Source organism: Limulus polyphemus, unplaced genomic scaffold (genome assembly GCF_000517525.1).
Source record: "Limulus polyphemus unplaced genomic scaffold, Limulus_polyphemus-2.1.2 Scaffold546, whole genome shotgun sequence".
Lineage (NCBI taxonomy): Eukaryota > Metazoa > Arthropoda > Merostomata > Xiphosura > Limulidae > Limulus > Limulus polyphemus.
The window spans coordinates 308,300-319,681 of NW_013666156.1; the positions used below are offsets into that span (position 1 = coordinate 308,300).

General features: G+C 32.3%; 1 protein-coding gene across 5 annotated transcripts in view; it reads left to right on the forward strand.

Annotated features, from left to right (window-relative positions):
• Positions 1 to 11,382, forward strand: part of LOC106459010 (high affinity cAMP-specific and IBMX-insensitive 3',5'-cyclic phosphodiesterase 8B-like) — a 151,819-nt gene that overhangs the window by 123,071 nt on the left and 17,366 nt on the right. For all 5 annotated transcript variants that reach the window (XR_002610493.1, XM_022385387.1, XM_022385388.1 and 2 more), the window contains 3 exons: positions 5,569 to 5,620; positions 7,536 to 7,674; positions 10,389 to 10,584. Coding sequence is in view for 4 of the 5 variants with exons in the window: in XM_022385387.1 (XP_022241095.1) it covers positions 5,569 to 5,620; positions 7,536 to 7,674; positions 10,389 to 10,584 (387 nt within the window). In the remaining variant the exon portion in view is untranslated. The remainder of the gene's footprint in view (positions 1 to 5,568; positions 5,621 to 7,535; positions 7,675 to 10,388; positions 10,585 to 11,382) is intronic.

An 11,382-nucleotide genomic window follows, 5' to 3' on the forward strand; every position in this document is an offset into this window, starting at 1 on the left:
GCGACCCGCACATTGCGAGTCGAGCGTCCTAACCACCTGGCCATGCCGGGCCATCTATAAAGAAATCCAACACTTAGAATAATTGGTGTCAGAAGTAGAACTAACAGTTAAAAACAACTACCGGTCTGAAGATTTGTATATAAATTGTAGTAGAACTGACAGTTAAAATTAACTTTTGGTCTGAATAGTTGTATAGAATCTGAAGGATAATTGATTATTAAAATTGGCTACTGCTCTGAAAATTTTAATGAAAACTTAAAATAATTTTGAGATATTTCAATACGGTGAGAAGATTCGAATAGGAAGTCTAAAGTAAAAGATTTAAAAGCATGTGATAAAAAGATTCAAGAACAAATTTCAAGACTAACTGAAAACATTTGATTACAAAACCAAATAATTGAACACAAATTTGAAATATGATTTAAAAAACTGTCAAGTATTAAAGAAGAAATTAAAACAATTATATAAATTACTGTGGTAAATGTCATCAATGCTGAAATCCATGGCATCCAAGCATATATACAGGTTAGTGCTGCTGAATCCATGAATAGTAGATTCATATCTAGTTGAGAAACTATAGAACCTGAGCTTACCAAAACATAAAAGGAAATAGAAGAACAAGTTGTCACAAATGTAGACAAATAAATGTAGATGGGCAGACTTTCACAACCTAAAAGTAGTAGATGACAAGATGTAAACAGTTAAACGGACATGAATTTGAAAATTTTTGGTATGGAATTAAAACGTTACGCTGTTTTGAGAAGTTAGGCAAAATCCTTCAAAGAGACTGTAGTAAAACAGTTGAAGGATCCGCGCGCATGCTTTACACCAGTTGGTACACACCAGCAAATGACTTCACCATACACCACTCATCTGCCTCTTATCACTTTATCTAACTAATCCTTTATGCACAACCATTTTTGTCTCAGCTTTCATAAAAAAAAAAACATATTATAATGGTAAAGAACAGGAAAAGAAAAATACCAAGCTCACTATGAAATTATCTACTGGTGTAGCAAGACATAATATTTATAATAATAACAGCAGGTTTTTTGTTAACTGTCTATATAATGAACCAAATAATAGGAGTGTGTGTTTTCTTATAGTAAAGATACATTGGGCTATCTGTTGTGTACACCGAGGGGAATAGAACTCCTGATTTGAGCGTTGTAAATCCGAAAAATTACCGCTGTCCCACCGGGGGGACTGAAATAATAGAACATTAAGCAACTTACCCCATAGTAGCTTGAGCACCAGCCTTTAGTTCTTCTTTGAGAGTAGGTAAGGTAGTTGCCCATCCATCAATGACGATTCCCAAATACCTAAATGACCAGCCTTTAATGTCTGCTTTTTACAGTCTGATTAAAAAAAAAGAGTTTAGAAATAGAGTGCAGACAAAAGAAGAAATCCCTGGAATACCTTGCTATGGTTCTGGATCAACTAGTACAACTTTCATACTCAGAAATATCCTCAAGAAACAACGGATTAATTTAAAATAAAATTTGGCATGATCAGGTCGTTGATGTCATTTAAAATGAAGACATCCACATCTGACTAAAGGAAGGTAAAAATAATACAAGTATTATGGAACTCAAGTCCTTCAGTTTTACTGATAGATAATTCAGAAAATCTGCTTAAAATGCAATAGTATTAAGGCGGCATATATGGACACACCTTCTGACTAAAAGTGCTACTTACTCAAGCAAATAAAATAATCAGTAAGTAAAACTCCCTAAAAGTGAACTATGTTTTAAATGCAGAAAAACTGTGCTAGATATTGCAAATAGACGTATTTCACTGAAAAATTATGTTCCACATCGATTACTCTTAGGGCATTATTTCCATAATTGAAACAAAAACACACCAACCACATCAAACACATTTAATGGCTCTTATTATCTTTGTGGTCAAGAGGGGAACTATGTCCATTTGTAACAAATGAAAATGTCGCGAAAACGAGAAGTAGCCATGGATGTGTTAAATCATTGTCTACTAGGACTTGCAGTGAACATTATTATACTTCTGTGAATCGGGAGATAGTCTTTAAGAACAGGAAGGCCAGTTTACATTTAGTTAAGCTGAAATTCCAAAAATGTTATCAACTCCATTCTTCTTTCTCTTCGAAAGGTTTGATATAACAACAAACACATACAATGTTGAGCTAATTAGTCACGTAAGCAAAGAATTAACTGAGGGCATGTTACTAAGTTTCTCCTTCCCCTCTAGAAAAGTTTCGGAAATTATCACCAGAAAATACAGCTTAAACTCCATCACCTCTCATGTTTACACAATATTTGAAGATAATATTCGGACTTTTACCATGTTTGTCTGGAAAATAATGCCATCCCGCAAATCTACGAAAACAATACAATTCATCTGAAGAGTATTGTTGATACTATTTATGATAAAATGAAGTTAGCCTTTCACAGGATGAAGAGACTGTACTTTCATCTCTCACTAAACCTAACCAGGTGATATAACGTGAGTATACAACCGAAAGATAAACATAAATTGCCAAAGTTGAGTTGGGAGAGACAGTATATTGTAGAAGAGCGTGTCAACGATATAATGTACTATGTTTAAAATACAAAACATTTCAAGCCCAAGATTGTTTATTTTGATTGACTGTTGAGATAGCATGGTAAAAAACCATTATCAAAATGGCCAAGTTTGTTTTTAGCACATCTTCGTCAAATGAACAAACATCAACCCTTGATAACAACTCAATCACATATTCCAACATTTTAAGTTAGTGAGAAAAATCGAACTAAGTTTCAGGGCAAGGACCTTCAAGATGAAATGTCCAGAGTTATTGACAGTTTTAAGGTGACAATGATCCACCACCGACCGAAGATCTCTACACCACTGTCAGGGACGGTGGAAGAGAATAATATCAGGTAAGCTTAGTTCCTGTTCAGGATGAAGTGTCCAAGGCTAGTTACAGGCTTGATAATCAACCCCAATAACTTCTCTACACCACTCTCAAAGCAGCAGAAGAAGAAAATAACATCACACAGGTTGGGTTCTTGTACAGGAGGAAGTGTTCTGGGTTAGTGACAATCTCAATTATGACGATGTTGGTTTCGCTCCTATTCGAGATGAAGTGTTCTGGGTTAGTGACAATCTCGATTATGACAATGATGGTTTCGCTCCTATTCGAGATGAAGTGTTTAGGGTTAGTGACAATCTCCATTATGACGATGTTGATTTTGCTCCTATTCGAGATGAAGTGTTCTGGATTAGTGACAATCTCCATTATGACGATGATAGTTTCGCTCCTATTCGGGATGAAGTGTTCTGGGTTAGTGACAATCTCGATTATGACGATGATGGTTTCGCTCCTATTCGAGATGAAGGGTTTAGGGTTTGTTAAAGTTTCAATAGTGACAATAATCTCCCACCAAAGATTATAACCCTTATATTCCAGTCGTTAGATTCCGTCTATTACCGATTGCTCCTCTGGTCGATCGTGAGACAGCAGAGGGAACTGAATCATTCGAGTTACGTTCCATTGTCTAGGACAGCGGAGCTTGGTTCATGTTCAAATAAAGAACTGTAAAATGTAATAGATGTGAAAACTATTCCAGAAACTTTACAAGGTAAGAAATGTAATTATTTTTACATGTAAAACAACTTGTAAGAGAACTGTGGAACATACAATAAATGAAGCACAAAAACATTCAGCTATTTATATCTTTCTTCAATGAATAAACAAATCAGTATTGATCAATAGCTTTGGGAATATTCTCCGAGTTGTAAAATAATATACATGAATATTTGATGAGTACAGTACTTAGAAATAAAATAGTTTTGCGTCCCTTTTATTTTCTTTTTTATAGAAATTTAAGTATACCATGTAAAATAGTATCAAAAAACATTCATAACTCATAAATAAGATCATTTGAAAAATAAGAATATTGATTTTCACAAATCTTAATACTAGCAAGTGAAAACAGTATTTACTGCCTTAGAACTTTATTACAGTGTGACTGGGAATATACCTATCTTCAGATGCTTGACTTTACAAGTTTATTTGCAGTTTCAAATATTTTCTGAATAAATTGATTTATACGTTCTTCAAGTGTAAATAATGTCGAAATTAGAAACTGATGTTGCGAGATTTATTATATTGAAGGTTCACAATTCAGCTCTGAATTACATCTAAATTAACTAAAAGTAAATTTACGCTACGAAATAGAAATTCAGTATTTATCAATATTCATATCACTAAAACTACTCTAAACAAACGGTTTTGATTGTTTTCAATTCTCATTTGTGATATAGGAGCTTAAACTATCTTTCTGTAACCTATTTTCATTTTACATATTCTCCGATATAGGAGCTTGAGCTGTTTCTTTATACCTATATTTCCATGTTGCATATTATCTGGTATAAGAGCTTGAACTATTTCCCTATACTTATATTTCCATGCTATATATTATCTGTTATAAGAGCTTGCTTGTTCGTTGTTGTTTTTAGAGCAAAGCCACATTCGGTTATCTACTGTGAGGAATCGAACCAAGGATTTTAGCGTTATAAGTCCCACATTTACCGCTGTTTTACCGGGTGACTATAGGAGCTTGAGCTACTTCTTTATACTCATAATTCAATGTTACATATTTTCTGATATAGGTGTTTGAGTCAATTCGTTATACCTTTATTTCTATGTTACATATTCTTTGATGTAGGTGGTCGAGCTAATTCTCTATACCCTTATATCCGTGTTGCATATTTTTGATATAGAAACTTGTAATAGCTCTCTATGCCCATTTCGCCATGTTATATGGACATTTTTTTAAATAGGAAATTATAATCCCTATTATAACTTTCATGTCTACGTTACGCATTTTCAAATGTAATAACGTTCAACAGACCTCTATATTCCAGTTTCTTTATTAATTAATTATGTTGTGTGAAAGAAGCTTGATGAAGGTTTTCAGACTTTTACTACAGTTATTTTAATATAACAATATGGAGAATCTTATGTACCATTATGTTCATAAAAATTATTTTTAACATATCTGATACAGCCTCTCAAACCCAGTTTTCGTGCCCTAATTTTCTGATATGGGAAACTGAAATAGCCCGTACACTTATAGATATCCGACTACTGGCGTGATGTACTTCGCCTACCACGAATACCATGAAGTCCATTGGGTGTTAATAAATCAAGCTTTAAATTATACGAAGCCATTCCTTCCGATCTATGATTAAATGAAGCTTCCTCAAACCGTCATTTCAAATACCAACTTCACTTACTTCGGGCACTCCTTAATCAAGAAGTTGGCGATAACTATGTTGAGAGCGATGACTAATAACGCAATAATTTCAGGGTTACGTTCATCCGTTTCTTGTTTTTATTTTCTTGGAATAAGGTATTAGTAAAGCACTCCATATAGAACTTTTAAGAAAGTGAAAAATTATTTTTTTTGCGCATTTATTTCAATGGAGTGTACTTAAATAAAATGAACAATAAAAATGTTGTTGTCTGTTTCATGTATTCTATATTGTTAAAAATAATTCTATAATTTGTGTTTTAATGTAAAGTTTTGCTTTTGGTTCTAACAGCAAGGTCAAAAATCAGGGCAGCGACGATTTTCTCATGACATCAACCAAAAAGGTATTTAATGTTATAAAATATTATTGTCTAACTTTTAAAGTGGTACTTGTTTATATCAAAAAGTAAACCATGGGATTCGTGTTATCACCAAACACAAAATGTAATATAATAAATAGGGTGGATATATTCTGATTAACTGTGAAAATCGTTAAATGTTTTAATTGCATCACCAGGAACAGCAATATTCGTGAATTCAGTATGTTATATAGTGTTCACCACTACAAAAAAGCTTGAACTTTTTCTTTGGTTTGCCAATGCTAAGGTATACTAACTAATGATTTCGAATTTCTCAAACTGATCGGTTTATTTTTTACAAAAATTCACCATATCTGTGATGAGAAATAAAGATATTATTTCATGTGCTTACAATATTTGATATGAATGGTGTTACAAAACAAAGTTAAGCAAGGAATGTCTATTTGTCAGATATATGCTTAAGAGTTAAAAGTGTACGTAAAAGTGAAAAGTTAAAGTATTTAAAAACTATATATAATAAGTTGGGTTTATATTTTAATGACGTCTAGAAACAATCTGTAGTTTTGCAAATAATTTAAAGTCTTAATTACAGGACATTTAGGCTCAGAATATCATAAAAGCTGTTTGGTTAAATAATTTAATGGAAACTACAGAACGTTTAATGACAGTTGTGTTACTTTGATCATATCGCAGACCACTTTTCCTAAATGTTTAAAGTAAGAAAACTTATTTTTATCACAAATATATATTACTTCATATAACTAAACATACAGCAAATTGTTACAACACGAAAAGGAGATTTTTTACCTCTTTACTCACATTCATTTTACGGTAATTGGTGTGACTTTAATGACAGTTGTGTTACTTTGATCATATAGCAGACCACTTTTCCTAAATGTTTAAAGTAAGAAAGCTTATTTTTATCACAAATATATATTACTTCATGTAACTAAACATACAGCAAATTGTTACAACACGAAAAGGAGATTTTTTACCTCTTTACTCACATTCATTTTACAGTTATTGGTGTGACTTTAATGACAGTTGTGTTACTTTGATCATATAGCAGACCACTTTTCCTAAATGTTTAAAGTAAGAAAGCTTATTTTTATCACAAATATATATTACTTCATATAACTAAACATACAGCAAATTGTTACAACACGAAAAAGAGATTTTTTACCTCTTTACTCACATTCACTTTACAGTTATTGGTGTGACTTTATGTTTAACATTACTCAAAGCTCTTCATTAGAAAAACTTTACAATGGATATCATTTCATATAACCTACCTAACCTGCCATTTAGCATGGCCTACAGTTTTATGCATGGCAATAAGCAAACTATGCCTTAGGTGAAAGTAAAATTGTAATTAGAAAATAAAAAAAAGAAAACGCTAACAGATTCAGTCTAAATTAGTAAAAACATTATTATACTCTTATGTTGGCACTGATAACCTTGTGGGATTATAATACTAAAATTCGGGGCTTGATTCCTACAGTGGGCAAATAACTGATAGTCCATTGTGCAGTTTTGTGCTTAACAACAAAACATGCATCTGTGTTATTCAATGTCATCATCCTCACGCATTATTTATTTGTGGTTATAGCTTTATAAATCATATAACAAGATAGGTGTATACCATTTTAAGTATAGGACAAGATAGTTTTAGGTATATAATTTTATAAATACATAAGGAGGTACATTAGGTTAATTTTACGTTACTTTAACCATATAATTCAATAATTCAGTTTAATAATATCTTATCGTTGGGTTAAATATATATATATAATCAAAACTATGGGAAGTAAGGCAAATCAGTTTACTTTATCTGACCAGCTTCGCCATAACCATGATCTAAGCCACGATAATATTTCAATAATGATAATGTAGAATCATACATGACAATTACTTAATTGATTTTGTATCTGTTGTATAGTATCCAGAAGTTCCATTGTGTCTTCACTGGCATCTATACCAAGTTTAGATTCAGCTCCCAGACCAATTGTAAGTGCTTTGGAAAAAAGTATGGAGTGGAGTTTCGATATATTCGAGCTAGAGAGAATAAGCGAAAAAAGGTAGGCATTTGCCGTGAAGGCACCAAGTATATAGTAGTTGTTGTTTTGTGTATTTGTTGTGCTTCTCCATTTCTATCTTCAATAAGTCTAAATAAAAACAATGAAAAAAAATAGCTTTACTTGCATTCATGAGCGCCATTTCAGATTTCTTTTGTGAGGGGTTAAACTTTTATTGGAAATCGAGAGTAGTCAGGCCCCTGTATGTTCTTGGTTTTTAAAAGGTTAAAATGTAAAAATCAGTTATGTTGGGAACATTTGCTCTGATTATTTATTAAGTTATTTAATAATCATTCAAATAACGCAAAAAATACATTAAATATATATATATTACAGAATTGAGGAAAAAACGACAATTTTGCATTTTACATGTATATCGCCATTAACGATATCACCAGTCAAAAACATGGTCGTTAATAAATAAAGTATTCGCGAAACGTACAATTGTCTTTGTTTTTTCCTCAATTCTGTAATCATGGAGTGTCACCAAGTACCGACGGTTTCAAGTATCAATTAGATATATATATATATATATGTGTGTGTGTGTGTATTATTCCTAAACTAAATTACTTTACCTACATGGGGCTATTACCCCTCCGTGACCTACAAAAATGGCGATCTTGCTTGCATGTATCCACGTGCTTATATTGATTAGGCATGTTTGCTGTTAAAAAGTTTCAATAAACATTTCTAGCGTTTTTAGTTATTTGTTTGTATTAAATGAGAGGAGTGAATCAAAAGGAAGAGGCACTTAATCTTTATAGGCCTATCATATCAGATTTTCACCATTAATGATGTGAACAACCAGGCAACTTGTCAGGTGTCTTCAAGTGATGGATATTATATTGTGCTAGCTCAAGATTGTGTACAGAGTGGAGAAAGACGGTCCATCCAGAGCACACGATGAGCATTAAGGGGCATGTCACTTCCAATGTCATTTCATAGTTGTCGTGGCAGGACATAACATGTGATATCGCTAGAAACAGTTGCATATTTATCTAATGATAAGACCATTCGTCGGACATAATTTATTGATAACCAGCATTTGGGAAGAAAAAGCTCGTTTATATGTGGACATTCCCTTTACAAATACAAGAATACAAAGACGTATAGGCATAAAAATACAATGAAGGGTTGCCATTAGACAAAGCCCCAAAATAAACATTTAATGTAAGTTATAAAATAACAAGAAATATATAAAGTCAATTATAAAAATATGAAAAGCTACTTAAACTCTATGTATCATCTTAACTAAAATACACAAATAACGGAATCAAGCCATATCAATTATTGGATTGTATAGAAATATCTGCATCTGATGTCAAGTTTATTTGAAAGATAAAACGATCTTTTGAGCAACGAATGAAAAACACCATGATACCATAAACAAATAAGCAAGCTAACTCTTGATGAATGCTCATTTGGAACCAATTAATTGAGCAGTAATGGAACAGTTGCAAGTCCTGTACAAGGATAAGCATTGTAAAGTAATATATTTAAGGAACACAAATGCCCATACCAAATTACTAAACCTTAAAATAATTCAAGGATTAGAAACTAGCAACATCGCTTTCAAGATTCTACAAAATATTTCATTATTTACATTATTGGTATCTGGAAATATATCAATCACCTGAGAGTTACAACTTATCAACAGCAGTCATCCCTCCATTTCAACAATCAGGAAGTCCCAAATCATGTCCACCTTCGCCAGTAATCCTTTAACTTCAAAAGTAAGAAAATCTCAAACCATGTCCATCTTCAACAGTAATCTTTCCATTTCACCAACCAGGTAGTCAAGAACCATTTCTACCTTCTTTGCTCTATTTTCATTCATAATTGGAAGTCAACTTATCCCAGAATCAACCACTACCACTAAACAGATAATTCACCGCGAGTACATATCGCCTGTGGTTGTAATATGACTTGCTGATTTGCATATTGAAAAAAATTTTAATATAACGTTCTCAACGCTGCAGTACATATGAAATCGAGAACGAAAAATTAATTTTGGTTTAAATAAAACTTTAATTGAGAATGAATACACTAGAAAGTGGGTCAAACTTTTGTCATTCTTTATGTCGAATCTAAATATTCAAAAAGAACCGAACTGTAATTCATTAACTTGCTCTAAACCATGAGTTTAGTCTGCTAAAATTTCAACAGAAACATACTTGTATCAGACGCGGCATAGCGGCTCATAGAATGCCTCCGAGTTTTTGTGTTTTTTTCAAATACAAATTTTTAGCTCACAGCTCCGTCATCTCTTGACCGATTTGAGATATAATTCTAGTTTTGGTCTCAGGAGGTCAAACCCTTTCAATTGATGTATTTGACCACAACCAAGGTCTCATAGATTAATTTACTCTAATCCTGCCTAGAATAATTTCAATTTGAGGGTAGGCTGGTAGAGATCCTGATGAATAATAAAATTGAATCGGGAATACGCACGCCTCACTCTGGGTATTGTTGGCGCACAAAAATATAGCTAATAAAATTGAAAAAAAAGTCTTATAAATTAATTTACTCTAATCCTGCCTAAACGAATTTCAAGTGCCACGGCTATTGAGAATTCTCTCTTGTTTTATACGTAAATAGACTATTTCAGGAAAATGATTAGTTGTTAATTTAAATCTTGATGCTCTTTTTTACGGATTGTTTCTTGTACGAAGGTCAAAATTGTTCTATCAATTTTTATATTTATGCTCATTTTTCAGGGCACTTACGTGGCTGGGAATGACTGTCTTCTCTTCTTTTAACGCCTGCTCTGTACTAAGCTGTGACGAAAAAACGTTAAAAAGCTGGTTAACCCTAATAGAAGCCAATTACTATAACAATCCTTACCATAACTCAACACATGCGGCAGATGTCATGCAAGCAACTGCTTTTTTTCTCCAGAAACCAAGACTTAAGGTGAATCGTATGTAGATATTACAAACACCTTTTAAGGATTTTCAGTAATGTTTATTTTCTTCTTTTTAAGTGCGTTTACACAAAACTTTTAGCAGAAACTTTCGTTGCTGCACATTTATTTCTATTCTAGAATGTTTAATTTCACCAATGGTAGAAGCCATCTGTACCAGATACCTCCCAATATATCACTGATAATCGTAACTTTGACGCATTCATACTTACCGATAATGTTTTTAGTTCTATCTACACATACTTTATTATCTACAGAATCATTTTTCCAGACAGAACTAGAAATTAGATGCCTTCCATGACCTAATTATCTGTATAAACTGGAAAACAATGTCTACCCAAGCCTTGTTCAATTAACTTGTTTTCATAAACTGTAAATTAAAATATTTCATTAACTAATATTTACTTACCTGTTTTTTTTTACACTTCTTCCTCTTGATAAAAATGGTACTTTACCTATATACAGTATAAAACACTACAATTTTTAATGCATATGTATGTACATTTATGATATAGATATTAATATTGTTTTATATAATCGTTTAAGGTTTTTATTTTAGGTTAATAGACAGTAGCAATACATTGTTTTTATAAATATGTAGGGTTGTCCAACTCTGTGCTAGTGCAGGGTCACATAAAACAGGGTGTCCATAGATTACTAAATCACTTTTTTAATTTAATAGAATAAGAACTACATAAAATAAACAATTGCGATTTGTGGTATTAGGTCGTCAAGAAATTAATTTCTAGATGGAAAAACCCGAACAACTTATCTATCAAAACAAAATA